General features: G+C 40.4%; 1 protein-coding gene across 1 annotated transcript in view; it reads left to right on the plus strand.

The window, feature by feature from the left end:
* The first annotated feature begins 114 nt into the window (after window positions 1-114).
* The window catches only part of ddx11 (DEAD/H (Asp-Glu-Ala-Asp/His) box helicase 11), a 62569-nt gene continuing 40154 nt past the window's right edge, over window positions 115-22529 (plus strand). Inside the window, exons 1-10 of the mRNA XM_061916848.1 lie at window positions 115-348; window positions 6267-6405; window positions 8751-8966; window positions 9038-9124; window positions 14115-14251; window positions 14327-14384; window positions 14472-14579; window positions 18197-18284; window positions 18413-18615; window positions 18697-18771. Of these exons, the coding sequence (XP_061772832.1) occupies window positions 6277-6405; window positions 8751-8966; window positions 9038-9124; window positions 14115-14251; window positions 14327-14384; window positions 14472-14579; window positions 18197-18284; window positions 18413-18615; window positions 18697-18771 (1101 nt within the window). The 5' untranslated portion in view covers window positions 115-348; window positions 6267-6276. The remainder of the gene's footprint in view (window positions 349-6266; window positions 6406-8750; window positions 8967-9037; window positions 9125-14114; window positions 14252-14326; window positions 14385-14471; window positions 14580-18196; window positions 18285-18412; window positions 18616-18696; window positions 18772-22529) is intronic.

The raw sequence follows: 22529 nt of genomic DNA on the forward strand, positions 1-22529 counted from the left end.
TCCCACACAATTCAACAAGTAAACAAAAAAATAAATAAAAGGCATAAATTCAGAGGCGTTCCGCCCGAGAGCGCCGTTCAGTACGATACAACACGCGCGCCTCCATCTTAGCTGTGATCCCATTGGTCACATTCGGTGCCCTTTGCTCCTTGTTGGCGGGGTTGTTAAAAAGCCGGGAGTTGAAAAATACCAGTCCCGATATATTGTTTATGTTATCTTCTGCGAGGAAGGAGTATGAAGATGATCTCTGGTCGAATGTAGCATACTGTGGTGCAGAAAGGAAAGTACACCTGGAAGCAAGTTCAGCGGTTGGGATCGATTCTGTGCTACTAGCTAGCTGTACCTGAAGTAAGTACAATTATACGGCTACATAAGACATCAAATTACCGTATTTCCTTGAATTGCCGCCGGGGCGCTAATTAATTTTAAACCTCTTCTCACTCCTGCGCTTACCAAAAGGCATGCAGTAAAAGTAAGCATGCGCTAATTATTTTAAAACCTCTTCTCACTCCGGCACTTACCAAAGGCATCCAGTAAACATTTGAGTGCGATGTAAGCTTGGACGTTAAAGGCCTACTGGAATTAGATTTTCTTATTCAAACGGGGATAGTAGGTCCATTTTATGTGTCATACTTGATCATTTCGCAATATTGCCATATTTTTGCTGAAAGGATTTAAATAAATAAATGATAAATGGGTTGTACTTGTATCACGCTTTTCTACCTTCAAGGTACTCAAAGCGCTTTGACACTACTTCCCCATTTACCCATTCACACACACATTCACACACTGATGGAAGGAGCTGCCATGCAAGGCACTAACCAGCACACATCAGGAGCAAGGGTGAAGTGTCTTGCTCAGGACACAACGGACGTGACGAGGTTAGTACTAGGTGGGGATTGAACCAGGGACCCTCGGGTTGCGCATGGCCACTCTCCCACTGCGCCACGCAACGCTATTGTGTTTATGTTGTGTTGATGTTCTCACAAAATGTGTTTGTCATTCTTGTTTAGTGTGGGTTCACAGTGTGGCGCATATTTGTAACAGTGTTAAACCTGTTTATACGGCCACCCTCAGTGTGACCTGTATGGCTGTTGACCAACTATACTCTGTATTCACTTGTGTGGGTGTGAAAAGCTGTAGATATTATGTGGTTGGGCCGGCATGCAAAGGCAGTGCCTTTAAGGTTTATTGGCGCTCTGTACTTCTCCCTACGTTTGTGAAAGTCCAGTCCGTAGTGGATCTAACATAATATTGTGAGAGTCCAGTCCATAGTGGATCTAGATAATAGTGTGAGAGTCCAGTCCATATTGGATCTAGCATAATAGTGTGAATGTCCAGTCCGTAGTGGATCTTACATTATAGTGTGAGAGTCCAGGCCATAGTGGATCTAACTTAATAGTGTGAGAGTCCTGTCCGTAGTGGATCTAGCATAGTAGTGTGAGAGCCCAGGCCATAGTGGCTCTAACATAATAGTGTGAGAGTCCAGTCCATAGTGGATCTAGCATAATAGTGACAGTCCAGTATATAGTGGATCTAACAAAGTAGTATGAGAGTCCAGTCCATTGTGGATCTAACATAATAGTGTGAGAGTTCAGTCCATAGTGGATCTAACATAATATTGTGAGAGTCCAGTCCATAGTGGATCTAACATAATTGTGTGAGAGTCCAGTCCATAGTGGATCTAACATAATTGTGTGAGAGTCCAGTCCATAGTGGATCTGGCATAAAAGTGACAGTCCAGGACATAGTGGACCTAACAAAGTAGAGTGAGAGTCTAGGCCATAGTGGATCTATCAAAAGCAACAAACAAACAATCGGAAAATCCCCGTTACTGAGGTGGCTAACCATGATGCGTGCAGTTTATCAAAGCTACAATCAAACAATCGGAAAATTCCCGTCGTATCAATTCCTAGATATGGTCGTAATTATACTAAATGCACTGGGCATAATAAACACAATATTATTAATATTGCTACTACGGATAATTTGATCAAAAATTCCCTAAAACAGCCGACTACCTATAATATAGTTTTTTTAAACATTAGATCATTGTCTCCCAAAACGTTGTTAGTTAATGATATTATCAGAGACAACAATCTAAAAGTCATCGGTCTCAGCGAAACCTGGCTTAAACCAAACAACTTTTTTGCGCTAAATGAGGCATGTCCTCCTAACTTTACACATGCGCATATTGCCCGTCCGCTTAAAAGGGGTTGGGGGGTCCCACTAATATACAACGAAAACTTTAACCTTAGTCCTAACATAAATAATAAATATAAATCGTTTGAGGTGCTTACTATGAGGTCTGTCACACCGCTGCCTCTACACCTGGCTGTTATCTACCGCCCCCCAGGGTCCTGTTCGGACTTTATCAATGAATTCTCAGAGTTCGTTGCTGATCTAGTGACACACGCCGATAATATAATCATAATGGGGGACTTTAATATCCATATGAATACCCCATCGGACCCACTGTGCGTAGCGCTCCAGACTATAATTGATAGCTGTGGTCTCACACAAATAATAAATGAACCCACGCATCGCAACGGTAATACGATAGACCTAGTGCTTGTCAGGGGTATCACCGTTTCCAAAGTTACGATACTCCCGTATACTAAAGTATTGTCCGATCATTACCTTATAAAATTCGAGGTTCAGACGCATGTTCGGCAAACTAATAATAATAATAACTGCTATAGCAGCCGCAACATTAATACGGCCACAACGACAACTCTTGCTGACCTACTGCCCTCGGTAATGGCACCATTCCCAAAATATGTGGGCTCTATTGATAACCTCACTAACAACTTTAACGACGCCCTGCGCGAAACCATTGATAACATAGCACCGCTAAAGTTAAAAAAGGCTCCAAAAAAGCGCACCCCGTGGTTTACAGAAGAAACTAGAGCTCAGAAATTATTATGTAGAAAGCTGGAACGCAAATGGCGCACGACTAAACTTGAGGTGCACCATCAAGCATGGAGTGATGGTTTAATAACTTATAAACGCATGCTTACCTTAGCTAAAGCTAAATATTACTCAAATCTCATCCACCGTAATAAAAACGATCCTAAATTTTTTTTTAGTACGGTAGCATCGCTAACCCAACAAGGGACCCCTTCCAGTAGCTCCACCCACTCAGCTGATGACTTTATGCAATTCTTTAGTAAGAAAATTGAAGTCATTAGAAAGGAGATTAAAGACAATGCGTCCCAGCTACAACGGGGTTCTATTAACACTGATACGATGGTATATACGGAGGATACTGCCCTCCAAAATAGTTTCTCTCGTTTTGAGGAAATAACATTAGAGGAATTGTTACAACGTGTAAATGGAATAAAACAAACAACATGTTTACTTGACCCTCTTCCTGGGAAACTGATCAAGGAGCTCTTTGTATTATTAGGTCCATCAGTGCTAAATATTATAAACTTATCACTTTCCTCGGGCACTGTTCCCCTAGCATTCAAAAAAGCGGTTATTCATCCTCTTCTTAAAAGACCTAACCTCGATCCTGACCTCATGGTAAACTACCGACCGGTGTCTCACCTTCCCTTTATTTCAAAAATCCTCGAAAAAATTGTTGCGGAGCAGTTAAATGAACACTTAACGTCTAACAATCTATGTGAAACCTTTCAATCCGGTTTCAGGGCAAATCACTCCACGGAGACAGCCCTCGCAAAAATGACTAATGATCTATTGCTAACGATTGATTCTGATGCGTCATCTATGTTGCTGCTCCTCGAACTTAGCGCTGCTTTCGATACTGTCGATCATAATATTTTATTAGAACGTATCAAAACACGAATTGGTATGTCAGACTTAGCCCTGTCTTGGTTTAACTCTTATCTTACTGATAGGATGCAGTGTGTCTCCCATAACAATGTGACCTCGGACTACGTTAAGGTAACGTGTGGAGTTCCCCAGGGTTCGGTCCTTGGCCCTGCACTCTTCAGCATCTACATGCTGCCGCTAGGTGACATCATACGCAAATACGGTGTTAGCTTTCACTGTTATGCTGATGACACCCAACTCTACATGCCCCTAAAGCTGACCAACACGCCGGATTGTAGTCAGCTGGAGGCGTGTCTTAATGAAATTAAACAATGGATGTCCGCTAACTTTTAGCAACTCAACGCCAAAAAAACGGAAATGCTGATTATCGGTCCTGCTAGACACCGACCTCTATTTAATAATACAACGTTAACATTTGACAACCAAACAATTAAACAAGGCGACACGGTAAAGAATCTGGGTATTATCTTCGACCCAACTCTCTCCTTTGAGGCACACATTAAAAGCGTTACTAAAACGGCCTTCTTTCATCTCCGTAATATCGCTAAAATTCGCTCCATTCTGTCCACTAAAGACGCTGAGATCATTATCCATGGGTTTGTTACGTCTCGCCTCGACTACTGTAACGTATTATTTTCGGGTCTCCCCATGTCTAGCATTAAAAGATTACAGTTGGTACAAAATGCGGCTGCTAGACTTTTGACAAGAACAAAAAAGTTTGATCACATTACGCCTGTACTGGCTCACCTGCACTGGCTTCCTGTGCACTTAAGATGTGACTTTAAGGTTTTACTACTTACGTATAAAATACTACACGGTCTAGCTCCATCCTATCTTGCCGATTGTATTGTACCATATGTCCCGGCAAGAAATCTGCGTTCAAAGGACTCCGGCTTATTAGTGATTCCCAAAGTCCAAAAAAAGTCTGCGGGCTATAGAGCGTTTTCATTTCGGGCTCCAGTACCCTGGAATGCCCTCCCGGTAACAGTTCGAGATGCCACTTCAGTAGAAGCATTTAAGTCTCACCTTAAAACTCATTTGTATACTCTAGCCTTTAAATAGACTCCCATTTTAGACCAGTTGATCTGCCGTTTCTTTTCTTTTTCTCTTATGTCCCACTCTCCCTTGTGGAGGGGGTCCGGTCCGATCCGGTGGCCATGTACTGCTCGCCTGTGTATCGGCTGGGGACATCTCTGCGCTGCTGATCCGCCTCCGCTTGGGATGGTTTCCTGCTGGCTCCGCTGTGAACGGGACTCTCGCTGCTGTGTTGGATCCGCTTTGGACTGGACTCTCGCGACTGTGTTGGATCCATTATGGATTGAACTTTCACAGTATCATGTTAGACCCGCTCGACATCCATTGCTTTCCTCTTCTCCAAGGTTCTCATAGTCATCATTGTCACCGACGTCCCACTGGGTCATTATTGTCACCGATGTCCCACTGGGTGTGAGTTTTCCTTGCCCTTATGTGGGCCTACCGAGGATGTCGTAGTGGTTTGTGCAGCCCTTTGAGACACTAGTGATTTAGGGCTATATAAGTAAACATTGATTGATTAATTGAAAAGTGAGAGTCCAGCCTATAGTGGATCTAACATAATAGTGTGAGAGTCCAGTCCATTGTGGATCTAACATAATAGTGAGAGTCCAGTCCATAGTGGATCTAACATAATAGTGTGAGAGTCCAGTCTATAGTGGCTCTAACATAATAGTGTGAAAGTCCAGTCCATAGTGGATCTAACATAATAGTGTGAGAGTCCAGTCCATAGTGGATCTTTCATAATAGTGAGAGTCCAGTCCATGGTGGATCCAACATAATAGTGTGAGAGCCCAGTCCATAGTGGATCTAACATAATAGTGTGAGAGTCCAGTCCATAGTGGATCTAACATAATAGTGTGAGAGTCCAGTCCATAGTGGATCTAACATAATAGTGTGAGAGTCCAGTCCATAGTGGATCTAACATAATAGTGTGAGAGTCCAGTCCATAGTGGGGCCAGCAGTAGATCATCTTGAGTGGGGACAAGTCAGCAGCACAGAGACGTCCCCAACTAATGCACAGATGAGTGGTCCACCATGGGTCCCGACTTTGGACTGCTAGCGCGTCATCTGTGGTCACCTAATAACCTCTCTAGGGAAGGGGAGGGGGACAGAGCAGAAAAGAGACGGCAGATCAACTGGTCTAAAAGGGGGTCTATTTAAAGGATAGAGTATACAAATGAGTTTTAAGATGGGACTTAAATGCTTCTACTGAGGTAGCATCTCTAACTGTTACCTGTAGAACATCCCTGAGTACTTGAGCCCAAATAGAAAACACTCTATAGTCCGCAGACTTTTTTTGGGTTCCGGGAATCTCTAATAAGCCGGAGTTCTTTGAAGGCAGATTTCTTGCCGGGAATTATGGTACAATACAATCAGCAAGATAGGTTTTAAGTGGCTTTCTGAAAGAGTACTGTGTCTGCTTCCATTTTCAGGTTGATCATCATGGAAAATGGTAGATCTCAATTTCCATTTCCCTACCAGCCTTACACCATCCAGGAGGACTTCATGTGCGCCTTGTACAGTGCACTTGACCAGGGCAAAGTTGGCATCTTTGAGAGTCCAACTGGAACGGTAGGTTTGGGCAGGGGATTTTCAAAGTATGACATTAAGGCCTCTATTTTCCACCGTTTTTCAGGAACATTCTCATTTACCTGGGATTTGGAAAACTAAATGATTGTAGCCTTTAAACGCAATCAAAGTCAACTAAGCAGGAGTGAAAAACATGTTGGTCGCCTTTTTATTTTTCTCAGTCAGCAGAAACCACCAGCTATGCTGTAGCCTGCCACATGTACAGTGTCTACAGAAGTAAAAGTTTGTTAATTAATACTTAGTCAATTTGCAGCATTAGTGCATTAGAGTCAGATTACAGCGCACCAATACAGTAGGACCTCCTTTTCCAAGCTTAATTGGTTCTGTGACGGAGCGTTTAACTCAAAACACTTTGTACCTCTAATCAATGTTTCCCTTTGAAATAATTTTAATTGGTGCTGTGGCTTCCCCAAAACCGCGTTAAAATAACATCTAACTGGCAACTTGTCCAGGGTGTACTCCGCCTTCCGCACAAATGCAGCTGGGATAGGCTCCAGTACCCTCACAACCCTGAGAGGGACAAGCAGTAGAGAAAGGATGGATGTCATTTGAAAGAAAAAAAACTTTTGGTAAAACATGCTTGATAAAAACAATACAATAAAATGTACTAGTAACAACAACAGTAGTTTTATGAAGTAAAAGAGTGGACTTCTGTATTTCTTTGCAGCTGCTTTGCCATCAAACACAGCATCAGCAACTTTTCCATATTTTCATGAATAAATGTCCAATGTTTAGTCATTAATTTACAAACCCCGTTTCCATAATGGTTTGGAAATTGTGTTAGATGTAAATCATTTTCAACCCATATTCAGTTGAATATGCTACAAAGACAACATATTTGATGTTTAAACTGATAAAGTTTTTTTTTTTTTTTGCAAATAATCATTAACTTTGGACTTTGATGCCAGCAACACGTGACAAAGAAGTTGGGAAATGTGGCAGTAAATACTGATAAAGTTGAGGAATGCTCATCAAACACTTATTTGGAACATCCCACAGGTGTGCAGGCTAATTGGGACATGTGGGTGCCATGATTGGGTATAAAAGCAGCTTCCCAAAAAATGCTCAGTCTTTCACAAGAAAGAATGGGGCGAGGTACACCCCTTTGTCCACAACTGCGTGAGCAAATAGTCAAACAGTTTGAGAACAAAGTTTCTCAAAGTGCAATTGCAAGAAATTTAGGGATTTCAACATCTACGGTCCATAATACCATCAAAAGGTTCAGAGAATTTTGAGAAATCACTCCACGTAAGCGGCATGGTCGGAAACCAACATTGAATGACCTTCGATCCCTCAGACAGCACTGTATCAAAAACCGGCATCAATCTCTAAAGGATATCACCACACGGGCTCAGGAACACTTCAGAAAACGACTGTCACTCAATACAGCTGGTCGCTCCATCTGTAAGTGCAAGTTAAAGCTCTACTATGCAAAGCGAAAGCCATTTATCAACAACATCCAGAAACGCCGGCTTCTCTGGGCCCGAGATAATCTAAGTAATCATGCAAAGTGGAAAAGTATTCTGTGGTCTGACGAGTCCACATTTCAAATTGTTTTTGGAAATATTCGACATCGTGTCACCCGGACCAAAGAAGAAGCGAACCATCCAGATTGTTATCGACGCAAAGTTCAAAAGGCAGCATCTGTGATGGTATGGGGGTGCATTAATGCCCAAGGCATGGGTAACTTACACATCTGTGACGGCACCATTAATGCTGAAAGGTACATACAGGTTTCGGAACAACATATGCTGCCATCTAAGCGCCGTCTTTTTCATGGACGCCCCTGGTTATTTCAGCAAGACAATGCCAAGCCGCGTGTTACAACAGCGTAGCTTCATAAAAAAGATTGCCGGTACTTTCCTGGCCCGCCTGCAGTCCAGACCTGTCTCCCATTGAAAATGTGTGGCGCATTATGAAGCGTAAAATACGACAGCGGAGAACCCCGACTGTTGAACGACTGAAGCTCTACATAAAACAAGAATGGGAAAGAATTCCAATTTCAAAGCTTCAACAATTAGTTTCCTCAGTTCCCAAACGTTTATTGAGTGTTGTTAAAAGAAAAGGCGATGTAACACAGTGGTGAACATGCCCTTACCCAACTACTTTGGCACGTGTTGCAGCCATGAAATTCTAAGTTAATTATTATTTGCATAAAATAAAAAATAAAGTTTATGAGTTTGAACATCAAATATGTTGTCTTTGTCGCGCATTCAACTGAATATGGGTTGAAAAGGATTTGCAAATCATTGTATTCCGTTAATATTTACATCTAACACAATTTCCCAACTCATATTGAAACGGGGTTTGTATTCTCTCCATCATAGGGCAAATCTCTGAGTCTGATATGTGGAGCGCTGAGCTGGCTTACAGACTGTGAGGCCAAACGGAGGCAGGAGGCCGCTGCTCTGCTGCAAGACGGAGAGACGGCACTTACCTCACCTATTAAAGAAGCCTCCTCCCAGAGCTCTTCTGCAGAACCCGACTGGGTCAGCAGCTTTGTTAAAAAAAAAGCCGAACGGGATTTGGTGTCAAAGTTGAAGGTACGTGTGTCCATCCAAAAGGTTCCTCTTTGCGTAGGATGCTGAAAATTGATGTGTGTAATATGGGCCAGGAGGACGAATTGAAAAGGAAGAAGAGAGAGGAGCGCTTAGAAGCGATTAGAAGCAATGTTCAACTGAAGTATGCCATGAAAAGGAAGGTAAGCTGCTAAAATTGTTCTTCTGTGTGTCATTCATCAGTGCGCTATAAACGCTTTGCCATTTTGCCTAGAGCATGTTTGATCAATTTGCTGTCATTTTGTTAAATTTTGATATGCCTCTCACATCAGAGCAGGGTTGCACAATGTTAAAAAAAATTGACGTTGCAATTAAAAAAAAATATATTTTTTTACCAGCTGCGCTTTATGTCATGCTGAACTACTGTCATCTTGTGGATAATTTACTTGCACGTATCTTACCTCTTTTTGTAAACGTTACGAGTACGACTTCTGTCTATCTTTTAGGGACATTCTTATCGATATCTTTTATAGTATGAGCACATTACTCCTCTTTTAGCCTCCCTCCACTGGCTGCCTGTGTCTTTTAGAGTCCATTTTAAAATTATCTTACTTGTTTTTAAATCCTTACATGGTCTTGCCCCACCTTACGTCTCTGAGCTGCTCCACCTCCAATCCCCCACCCGGACCCTTAGGTCAGCTGATCAGCTGATCCTGGAGGTCCCCAAATCAAAGCGCAAGCTCAGAGGGGACAGAGCCTTCTCTGTTGCGGGTCCCAAACTTTGGAACGATCTCCCTCTCCATGTGAGACAGGCCCCTCCTTTGGCTATTTTTAAGACCCTTCTTAAAACCCGTTTTTATTCACTGGCTTTTAACCCAGCATGTTTTTAGCTTTTTATATAACAAATTGTTCTTAGGGTAATTTGTATTTGCTATTTCAATGTGTTTTTTATTTCTGTTTTAAATGTTATTTATTTATTTTAATTTTTTTAGTAAGTAAGTAGTAGTAAATTATATTTATATAGCACTTTTTCTCTAGTGACTCAAAGCGCTTTACATAGTGAAACCCAATATCTAAGTTACATTCAAACCAGTGTGGGTGGCACTGGGAGCAGGTGGGTAAAGTGTCTTGCCCAAGGACACAACGGCAGTGACTAGGATGGCACAAGCGGGAATCGAACCTGCAACCCTCAAGTTGCTGGCACGGCCACTCTACCAACCAGGCTAAACCGCCCCTGTCATTTGCCTTTATTTCTTTGTGGTGTACAGCCCTTTGTTCTTCAACTGTGGTTGTTTTTAAAGGGCTTTATAAATAAAGTTGGTATGGTATGCTGGGACCGAAGTACATACCGTATTTTTCGGATTATAAATCGCTCCGGAGTATATGTCGTACCGGCCGAAAATGCATAATGAAGGGAAAAACATATATACGTCGCACTGGAGTGTAAGCCACATTTTTGGGGGAAATTTATTTGATAAAACCCAACACCAAGAATAGACATTTGAAATGCAATTTAAAATAAATACAAAAATAGTGAACAACAGACTGAATAAGTGTACGTTATATGACGCATAAATAAGCAACTGAGAACGTGCCTGGTATGTTAATGTAAAATATTATGGTAAAAGTCATTCAAATAACTATAACATATAGAACATGCTATACGTTTACCAAACAATCTGTCACTCCTAATCGATAAATGCCATGAAATATTCTGCCTCGATGTCGCTTCTAAACAACTCTGCCAACTCCAAAGGTATGCGCTGCTTCCTCTTGTCGTTTTCTGCTGCATATTTCACTACGTCCAGTTTGTAATCTGCAGTACATAATTTCCTTTTCGGTGCCATTTTTGTTCAGCGCCTCGCAGTTTTTATAAGTTACCGCCAACGATGAAATGATCCATTTTAATTGCTATGGCAGTAGCATATAGCAGTTAGCATTCCTTGGCCCACAATGCACTTCTGTCTTGACCCTCCCCCGCCGAATTCTTATTGGTTGAAGTGTGTGTGACGATTGCTGACATTTTCTTTGTCTTTTCCGCGAATGAGATAAATAATATTTGATATTTTACGGTATTGTGTTAATAATTTCACACATAAGTCGCTCCGGAGTATATGTCACACCCTCAGCCAAACTAAGAAAAAAACTGCGACGGATAGTCCGAAAAATACGGTATTCGGTTCTATCACGTGCAAACATGAATCAAACTATAAACATCACACCAGATACAAAAGATGGGAATTCTTTAGGCACCCTGATTCCATTATAATTAGGATTCAGTTAAAAATAGATAATGATTAGAGATTTCCGATATGTCGGACTGCCGATATTTTCGGCATATAAATGTTTTAAAATGTAACATCGGAAATGATCAGTATCGGTTTCAAAAATTAAAATGTATGTCTTTTTAAATGCCGCTTAACGGAGTTGTACACAGACGTAAGGAGAAGTACACAGCAGTTGCGTCTCCCAGTCATACTTGCCAACCCTCCCCATTTTCCCGGGAGACTCCCGAATTTCAGTGCCCCTACCGGAAATCTCCCGGGGCAACCATTTTTCCAAATTTCTCCCGATTTCCATCCAGACAACAATATTGAGGGCGTTTCTTTAAGGCACTGCTTTTGAGTGCCGGCCCAGTCACATAATATCTACGGCTTTTCACACACACAAGTGAATGCAAGGCATACTTGGTCAACAGCCATACAGGTCACACTGAGGGTGGCCGTATAAACAACTTTAACACTGTTACAAGTATGCGCCACACTGTGAACCCACCCCAAACAAGAATGACAAACACATGTGGGGAGAACATCCGCACCGTAAAACAACATAAACACAACCGAAAAAATACCCAGAATCTCTTGCAGCACTAACTCTTCCGGGACGCTACAATATACACCCCCGCAACACCCTACCCACCACCCCATCCCCGCCCACCTCAACCTCATCATGCTCTCTCAGGGAGAGCATTTCCCATTTTCCAAGCTGCTGTTTTGAGGCATGTTAAAACAAATAATGCACTTTGTGACTTCAATAATGAATATGTCAGTGCCATGTTGGCATTTTTTTCCATAACTTGAGTTGATTTATTTTGGAAAACCTTGTTACATTGTTTAATGCATCCAGCGGGGCATCACAACAAAATTAGACATAATAATGTGTTAATTCCACCACTGTATGTATTGGTATCGGTTGATATCGGAATCGGTAATTAAGAGTTGGACAATATCGGAATATTGGATATCGGCAAAAAAGCTATTATCGGACATCTCTAATAATGATTCATCTTTAATGCATATATTTTGATGCAGTTTTATGTTTCTTTTTGTTTCACTAATTAAGCATTCGTCACTTGCAACTTTTAAAAACAGTGCATTTGTAACACAATTGAATTCATTCCCATCACATTTAGGGAGATAGGTCTTTTATGTCGTTGCACAAGTACAAAAAAAGTTTGTTTTCAGCACAAACCCGTTCAAGATGAGACAAAGAAACAGTGTACAGGGTTACAGAACAGGAACGCTGATGGGTCGCCACAATTCGGCCAGTAAAAGATGGGAAAAAGGTAAACGCTGGGGAAGGATGAGTTAAAAAAAATACAATCTAGACTGGGCTCTTAAGAGGGCTCAGTCTGGATTGGGAAAAAACCTCCATAGCAAAGCACATATACATTTTACAACAGGGGTGCTCACACTTTTTCTGCAGGCGAGCGACTTTTCAATTGACCAAGTTGAGGAGATCTGCCTCATTCATATTTTTACTTTATATTTATTTATTTATGAAAGAGACATTTTTGTTAACAAGTTAATGGTGTTTAGTGTTAATACAAGCATTTTTAACACATATAGATGTATTTGATTCTGATGACTTGCATTGATTGGAATCAGACAGTGGTGCTGATAACGTCCGCATTTTCAAATGGAGGAGAAAAAAAGTCCTCCTTTCTGTTCAATACCACATGAAAGTGGTTGGATTTGGCATCTCATTTATCCAACTTGCATAATCGTTTTTAAACACTTTGTTATGAGAGTAGCATATGTGTGTGTGCCCCTTTTTAATATGTGGCAGCAGGTGAGTGACGTCAGTGAGTGTGTGGGCGAGCGAGGAGAGGGAGCGGTCGCAGGGGGCGGGGGAGAAATACATTGGCATCAAACTCCGTAGCTTGCTAGCTTGTGCACACCGGCTTTCTGAGACTCTTATTTTGTTAGCACAGGCAGGATGAAGCAGGTCTTTTATGGTGAAGACAGGAACTGTGCAGTTGGTCTTTAAAGCTTTGACAGCAGGTACGGCCCAAGAGTCTGTTAAAATAAAAAGTGTTTCTCTCCGTCCTGTCAGTGATTTTTTTTCTTAATAATGAGCTCGCAGCAGCCAACGTCATCCCACAAGATCCTCGGGTGCCGAGAATGTCAAACAACTGACGAAAGTGAAGTTTTGGTGAATATTGATGATTGCTCATTTTTATGTCTATTTTTTGATGCCTGGCTTGTGATCGACTGACACACCCTCGGCGATCGACCGGTACCTCGCGATCGACGTAATGGGCACCCCTGTTTTACAACATACATCTCGAGACTTGTAACAGAGGGAAAGAGTGGGGGCCACGGGGGCGGGCTGCAGCTCTTCAGGCGCTGCCCAGCCGTCCATCACGCTGAAGGGATTCGCGTCAAGGCCGTTGGATGGGGGGTTGGGGTATGTGTTTGGAGCATATATTTTTGTGGATGCATGTGTGTGTTTAAGGCTGCTGCGTGTCTCTGTTCCGCGGCCTTGGTGTCGTGCAGTCGCTAGTCAGTCCAAAGTCAACAACAGGTGTGTGTCCATGAGACAAAAAGGGATTTATTTTTTTTATTTAATAAAAAGTGCAAAACTAGGACATAAGTGCCCTAAGTTGGTCGGATCTTTTGATGTCAGACAAATTCTAGAACTATCTTTTTTTACTCATAAATTAATAATCGGTTATTGACGTTTACTAATCAATTTTACAACAATTTGCCCATGTCCGTATTGTGATGCATCTAAAATAGGATTAGTTCAAGGTTCAAAGTGCTGTTTATTGTCCATTCTTAACATGTACAAGACATATACAAACTGAAATCACATTTTCGGCACCTCTACCAGATACAGGGGTGAACACAATGCTTGGTTAAAGAAAAATGTTATTTTTACCAATGACGTGTGTTTGTGTGCGCGCTGCAGAGTTACGAGGAAGACGAAGCATTCAAGTTGCTGCAGCTGAGTAAAGAGGAGCAATCCGATGCACCGGCAAACCAAGAAGACGAGGATCTTATCGTCGTGGAGTATGAAAGCGACGATGACTCCAAGTTAAAGAGCAGGTGGGAATGGCCGTCGCGCTCATCACAACCCGTGTTTGGCGCGGTGCGGTAACGGTAGGGTGCTCGCATCCTCAGGTTGCGTGGAACGGAAGAAGAGGATGAGGATGATCTGGTGGAAGAGCACGTCTCAAAGGTGATGCGTGTGAGAAAAAAATGTCTAGAAAATTGTGAGCATCTTTACGTGTCCTGTGACGGGAATCAGAATGTTGCGTGTCTGCAGATTTACTACTGCAGTCGCACGCACTCGCAGCTCGCTCAGTTTGTCCACGAGGTCCAGAAGAGTCCTTTCAGCAAGGACATCAGTGTGGTCACGCTGGGCTCACGACAGGTAAAAACTACCATAAGTTTGTTTGAATGGTATCAAATATTATTTTAGTAGTATGTCTTATCCAGGGAGTCATTATCATACAGTGGGTCGCGGTGTTATGTCGATTTACGGATTTATTTGACAGGGACAGTACAATGAAACATTGCTACCCATAGGTAACCCGTGTCAGAGTACCGTATTTTTCGGAGTATTAATCGCTCCGGAGTATAAGTCGCACCTGCCGAAAATGCATAATAAGGAAGGAAAAAAACATGTATAAGTCGCACTAGACATATGACTGGGCGATATTGTCCTTTTTTAATACCGCAATATTTTTAGGCCATATCGCGATATATTTCTCGGGTATTTTGCCTTAGCCTTGAATAAACACTGGATACATATAATGACAGCAGTATGATGATTCTATGTGTCTACATTAAAACATTCTTGTTCATACTGCACTAATATATGCTACTTTTAAACTTTCATGCAGAGAAGGAAATCACAACTAAGTAAATTTATCAAAACTGTATTTATTAAAGTTATTAGCAGGTGACTTTTCAAATGATGCTACATATTAGCAGTAATGCTACTTTTGGTAGTAACGCTTGTGGCCCACACATGACAAATTAAAGTTGTCTATTCGACATATTCCCGCTTGAAGCCGAACCAACGCCAGACGCTGGACCCCGTGTTTTTTTTCTTGGGAATTAATTCTTCCTTCATTTGTTACCAGATTCGCACCTTCTTTCTCTCGCAACAACCCGCTAGCATCACAGCTAGCGTTAGCCACGCCGCTATCTCTCTGCTGGGCGAGTGCGTATACGTATGTGATGTATGACGTGACAGTATGTGACGTATGTAAGAATTTGCGCTTGCTTGTCTGTGAGAAGGAGAGACAGGAAAGAGGGAGGAGAGCCTGTAGTGTAATGCCCGCAGCTAAAAACAACTGCGTAAAAACGTCTACTCGAATATTACGATATAGTCATTTTCTATATCGCACAGAGACAAACCCGCGATATATCGCGTATATTGATATATCGCCCAACCTTACACTGGAGTATAAGTCACATTTTTGGGGGAAATTTATTTGATAATATCCAACACCAAGAATAGACATTTGAAAGGCAATTTGAAATAAATAAAGAATAGTGAACAACAGGCTGAATAAGTGTACCTTATATGAGGCATAAATAACCAACTGAATAGGTGCCTGGTATGTTAACGTAACATATTATGGTAAGAGTCATTCAAATAACTAAAACATATAGAACATGCTATACCTTTACCAAACAATCTGTCACAACTAATCGCTAAATCCCATGAAATCTTATACGTCTAGTCTCTTACGTGAATGAGCTTAATAATATTATTTGATATTTTACGGTAATTTGTTAAAATTTTCACACATAAGTCGCTCCCGAGTATAAGTCGCACCCCCGGCCAAACTATGAAAAAAACTGTGACTTATAGTCCGAAAAATACGGTACATAAGACTTCTAGCCACAGGCTCATTTGGTTAGGCTTGAGAAAAAAAGTTGAGAAAAGTGAAAAAGACATACATCAGGATTAGGACAAGTACAAAATAAAAATACAATAAAGATAATTGGCCCCATTTGTCCATTGCTACACTCAGTTGTAGTGCTCACAATTCTGTTTTTCCTTAAGCCACTTTTTCATAAAAGTTTAATGTCCGACCGTGACTTTAACTCCAGTGGCAAAGAGTTCCACAGATGTGAGAATGCAGCCTGACCCAGAGTTGTCCGGCACCTTTTCCCTCCAAAGCTGGAGTCTGCACACCTTCACTACTGTATCTTTGTAATTCTGTACACATCACATCGGGGGCTAATCCACTAAGACAGTGTTTTTCAACCACTGTTTGCCGTGAGATACAGTCTGGTGTGCTGTGAGAGATTATGTAATTTCACCTATTTGGGTTAAAAATATTTTTTGCAAATCGTTAATTTTAATCTGCAAATGATGTGTTGTTGTTGAGTGTTGGTGCTGTCTTTAAATAAACTTTAAATAAGCTGGTTTCTGCATGGCCACTATAATAGAGTGCACATCAGAGCGGTGGTGTGTGGGCACCGTGATCTGTGTGGCGGCCAACAGCGGAAAATGTTAGAATTTTTTTATTTTTACTTATGCACTTGCGTTTAAAGTGTTATTTCTATGTTGATAATGTGATTTTTTTTTTATTTATTTATTTTTTTTAAATTAATGTAACTAATGTAAAACATTCGCATAAAATCACTCCCTGATCATTGGCCGAGGTAATACTTTTATTTTTTTCACCTTATGTTTAAGTTTCATTAGTCGTGAGAAGACAAAACACATCCATGTAGGGCTGGGCGAAATATGGAATATACTCGATATATCGCGGGTTTGTCTCTGTGCGATATAGAAAATGACTATATGGTGATATTGGAGTATACATTCTCATGCAGTTGCTTTTATCTGCAGGCATTACACTACAGGCTTTTCTCTTTCTTGCATATTCTTCTCACAGAGACAGAAAACAAGCGCACCTTCTTACATACGTCACATACTGTCGCGCGTGCAACGTCATACGCCCTCGTGGAGCAGAGAGGTAGCAGCATGGGTAACATTAGCTGTGATGTTAGCGGAGTGGTGTGAGTGTTAATATGAGAGAAAGAATGTGCAAATCTGGTAACAAATAAAGGAAGAATTATTTCCTAAGAAAAACAGCATGGGGTCCATCGTTTGCCGGTGGTTTGGCTTCAAGCGGGAAGATGTTGAACAGACAACCGTAATATGACAAGTATGCGGCAAAAGCGTTGTTACAAAATGTAGTACCTACTCCTAATATGTAGCATAATTTGAAAAGTCACCCGCTAGAGAATGAATAGTACTTGAAACTCTGCATGTCAACATCTCCGTTCGGTGCCACACCTACAAAATGCAGAAGCAACCATTTCCAGATCAACACCGTATGAAAAAATTAGTCAACAACAGAATGAGATCACGTGTGCAGGAACCTACCACATAGCAAAGGACATACACTATTTGATTTCCTATTATGCAGCTCATTTCTATTTAACAGTTATTGCATTATCTTGTGTGACATCATGCACAAAAGCGCACTGATTTGTTTTAAATGGTTGTAGTTGCGTTCTGTACAAAAAGTGCACTTTAATTTAGTGTTGTTTTGATATGTCATCTTAGTGACATCATGCACAAAAGTGCACTAATAGCTTGTTTTAAAATGTCTCTGACAATTTTGCACTTTCTGTTTTGAAATTTCATGAATATTTTTGCCACTGCTCAATAACTGTGTAATAAATACAGTTCTTAGTTGTGATTTCCCTCTTCTGCATGGAAGTTTAAAAATAGCATGTATTAATGCTGTATGAAGAAGAATGTTTGACTGTAGACAAAAATAATCATCATACTGCTGTAATTATATGCATCAAGTGTTCATTCAAGGTTAAGGCAAAATATCCAGATATATATGGTATATCGTGACAGCCTAAAAATATCGAGATATTAATAAAAAGGCCATATCGCCCAGCCCTACATATATGGATATGCTCATTTCTACTTGGCTCTGTGGAGGCACTGGTGGTGGAGCGGTGCACATAGCTGACTCTCTCTAAACAAAGTCTTGCAATTCTCAGAATCTTTGCGTCAACGAGGAGGTGCGGCGACTGGGCAGCCTTCAGCGGATTAATGACCGCTGCATGGAGATGCAGAAAAACAAACATGGTGAGGGACGCCTTCCCTTAAAAATAACTTATCCGGCGGCAAAAGAAGTGCAAAACCGACTCTCGACATGATATTCCACGCAATATTGCACGTTTAAGACTTTTGACGAGTTCAAACGACTTTGCTAGAGAAGCAGCATGACGATGAAGGAGCAAAGAGGAAGCGAGGCCCGGCCAAGAGCGTGTGTCCCTACAACAAGGCCTCGGCGCTGCAGCAGATGAGGGATGACGTCCTGGGCAGCGTCCACGATATCGAGCAGCTCCTGAAGCTTGGCAGGGAAAGTCATTCGTGTCCTTACTACGCCTCACGGCTGGCTGTTCCCCCAGCACAGGTATGTACACTTCCTCCTACATGGAATGTTTAGTTTTGTGTCTTTACGCTGAATAACATGTGCTTATATTGCTTGGCACAGTTGGTGGTCTTGCCGTATCAGATGGTGCTGCATGAGGCCACTAGGCGCGCAGCAGGAATTCAGCTGAAGGGACAGGTCGGACTACATGTTGTTGTTTTTGATGTTTGCTACTCGTGTTAGCATTAAAAAGGAAAAAAGAGGCAGTATTTTCCAAAAGACTGTAATCTAACTGTGTTGTGGTGGGTTAGGGATTACATTACAGTATTTTTCGGACTATAAGTCGCAGTTTTTTTCATAGTTTGGCTGGGGGGTGCGACCTATACTCAGGAGCGATTTATGTGTGAAATTATTAACACATTACTGTAAACTATCAAATAATATTATTTAGCACATTCACCTAAGAGACTAGACGTATAAAATTTCATCCGATTTAGCAATTAGGAGTGACAGATTGTTTGGTAAACGTATAGCATGTTCTATAAGTTATTGTTATTTGAATGACTCTTACCATAATATGTTACGTTAACATACCAGGTACCTTCTCAGTTGGTTATTTATGCGTCATATAACGTACACTTTTTCAGCCTGTTGTTCACTATTCTTTATTTATTTTAAATTGCCTTTCAAATGTCTATTCTTGGTGTTGGGTTTTATCAAATAAATTTCCCCAAAAACGCGATTTATACTCCAGTGCGATTTATACATGTTTTTTTTCTTCTTTATTATGTATTTTCGGTAGGTGCGACTTATACTTCGGAGCGACTTATACTCCGAAAAATATGGTGGATTCAACTTTATTGCCATTGCACATGTCACAAGTTGTTTTAATATTAATTTGTTTTTATTGAATGTCCGGTTCAAACATCAATGACATCTATTAAACAAGACATGAAGCAAGGAAATAAAGACAGAATTAAATTTTGCTCAATTTGAGGAGAAACGTGTCGACCTGTAACCTCTTACAGTGTCACCCACGCACTGGGGAAAGATTATATGCTTCCTCCTTTATTTGGACTTTCTCAGACCACAGCTGCTTCCAAACGGATGGAGTCGTATACAGTTCACAGAAAAGGTCGTAAAAGAGTTCAACGAGAGGTTTGTAAAACAGTTCAAAAAGAGGTCGCCTGGAGGGGAGTATGGTCCTGCTTCCTCTTTGCTTTTGTAGTTCTTGGGTCAGACAATATATATCTGTTGATTCCGATACATGAAAGAAACAGGAACACCTTCATGTTGCTTCCCCCCTACACAGTGGAGTTTTACGAGCCTTTTTCTTGGTAGGTTCAAAGACAGCTTTTGGTCTTCTCGCTGGGAACTCATTTTGACACAAATTTTTTGTGATAATTTAGAAACAATTATTTTAACATTGAACAACAAACCTATATCCACAGTGTACATAAAAAACAAGGCACTTTCAACATACAGTATCTCAACAATTTTACACTTCCACCAGGTTGGGCTAATTATGACTTTAACAAAACATGTCAAGGAAGAAAATAAAAGCAAATACAAACTATTGAAAAAAATAAACAATAGGATAAAAGGCGAAATTCAAAAAGAAAAAAAAGGTTAAACTTCATCACTTTAAATTCCTCCAATAAAGATATCAATTTAAGGGCTTTTGTACTTTTAATAATTTTCCAAGATTGATTTGATAAATTGAAAAAATTAAGCCAATGTCAAAATGTAAGTTTTTCTTTCAGAAATCGACATTTATGTATAAACATTTTTGCTTGCAGCATAATAATGTTGACAAACATTTCTATGTTAGCATCATTTATAAATATTCCAAATGTAATCTCTTCTATAGTTAATGGGATCATCTCCCTTGTTTCTCAGCCGATCTCTGATCTCCTATTTACTCTCACATTCCACAAACGGATGATTGATATCCTCCACAGCTCCACAGATATACCAACCTCCATGTTAAATTTTAGTTTCAGAAAATCATTTAAAGGGTATATTCCATTAATAATTTTAACTTGTATTTCTTTAATTTTGGGAACACTTGGGTATGTAATATATCTTGTCCTTCACTCTTCACAAGTACAGAAAAACAAAATGCAGTTAGTATCTAACCAAAAGTTTGGATACACCTTCTCAATCAATCAATCAATCAATCAAAGTTTACTTATATAACCCTAAATCACGAGTGTCTCAAAGGGCTGCACAAGCCACAACGACATCCTGGACTCAGATCCCACACCAGGGCAAGAAAAAAATCAACCCAATGGGATGACTAAGAGAAACCTTACAAGTAGTCATCTGAAATGGTTTTCCAACAGTCTTGAAGCTCATGGAGAGAATGCCAAGAGCAGGCCTGGGCAATTATTTTGACTCTGGGGCCACATTTAGAGAAAAAATGTGTCTGGGGGCCGGAATAACTATTTTTAATAACACTTATACAAAACCTCACAATAATGTCTGATTGAATGCTAAAAATGTTTTGACAGACCGCCTTAAAATACATAATGGAATTTTACATTTTTCTATGAACAATAAAACACTGAATATTGACAAAATATAAAAGTCACACCCCCTGTTGATCGACATATTTTACAATCAAGTGAAACGCAACAAACAGTGAAATAGGAACGCTAAGGGTACAAAATAAACCCCCCTACAATCTGATATATCTGATACATCACTAAGCTTTAGAACTTTGTTGTGAAAACCTCCTTCCGCGTCAGTGGAAATGCATCCCGCCCACAGTGCTTAATGCCTCGTCTGAGCTGCTGTGACGTACATGACCATAGTAAGTAATTAGATGATCATAGTAACTAATTATTTTACCATAGTAACTAATTAGATGACCATAGTAACTGGTACATCATCCATAAGCGCAGATTCCAACCATTGAAATACTTTGTATAGTTATAGACTTACGGTCATTAGAAAACATGAGTGCACATCATAATGGCAGCTACACTTTCCTTCTTAAAGATCTAAAAAAAATATTTGGGAATGTCCGGTGGGCCAGATTGAAAAGCCTTAATTTGCCCAGGTCCGGCCAAGAGTGTGCAAAGCAGTAATCAGAGCAAAGGGTGGCTATATTTAGGAAACAAAAAATAAAAAACAAGTTTTCAGTTATTTCACCTTTGTTTGTTCAAGTACATAACTCCACATTCATAGTTTTGATGTGACAATCTACAATGTAAATAGTCATGAAAATAAAGAAAACGCATTGAATGAGAAGGTGTGTCCAAACTTTTGGCCTGTACTGTACATAGTGCAAATGAATGAGAATGAAGAGTATGCTGTTGGTAATATTAATAGATTTTATTTGTAAAAAAAAAAAAAAAAGCATTTTACGTTGAGCAAACAACTTCAAAGTGTCACATTGAAAAAAATAGTAATAATAAAAAGATAATAAAAATAAATAAAATATAAAACTAGAAACAGCCCAATAGCTAGAACCACCATGCATATCTATAAAAAGCCTTTTTTTAAAATAAGGGTTTTTAAGCCTTTTTTTTTTTAAAACATCCACAGTCTGAGTGTCCCTCAGGTGGTCAGGGAGAGCATTCCACAGACAGGGAGCAGCATAGCAGAAAGCCCACTCTCCCATAGTTCGTAGCTTTGTCCTTGGAGTTTGGAGGAGGTTAGCCTGTTTGATAAGTGCATTTACAGACTATAAAAGGGTCAGTAGTGCAAATAAATAGTGGTAATAAGTCCATTTCCCCTTCTAGTGTGGTGTATGAATGAGGGGTTGGCGCGGGATGACGTAATCGTCAAGTTTGCATAATTGGCCAATGACGCATTTGCAAAAAATTATTAAAAAACAAAACAAAGTAAAAGAACATTTTTAAAACTACAAATACATTTTTCTCTGTTGCTTGTTTTTGTTGTGTTTTCAACGTCACAAACAAAACGGAGCAGCCTGTGAGTGCTTTTCA

Source organism: Nerophis ophidion, linkage group LG12 (assembly GCF_033978795.1).
Source record: "Nerophis ophidion isolate RoL-2023_Sa linkage group LG12, RoL_Noph_v1.0, whole genome shotgun sequence".
NCBI lineage: Eukaryota > Metazoa > Chordata > Actinopteri > Syngnathiformes > Syngnathidae > Nerophis > Nerophis ophidion.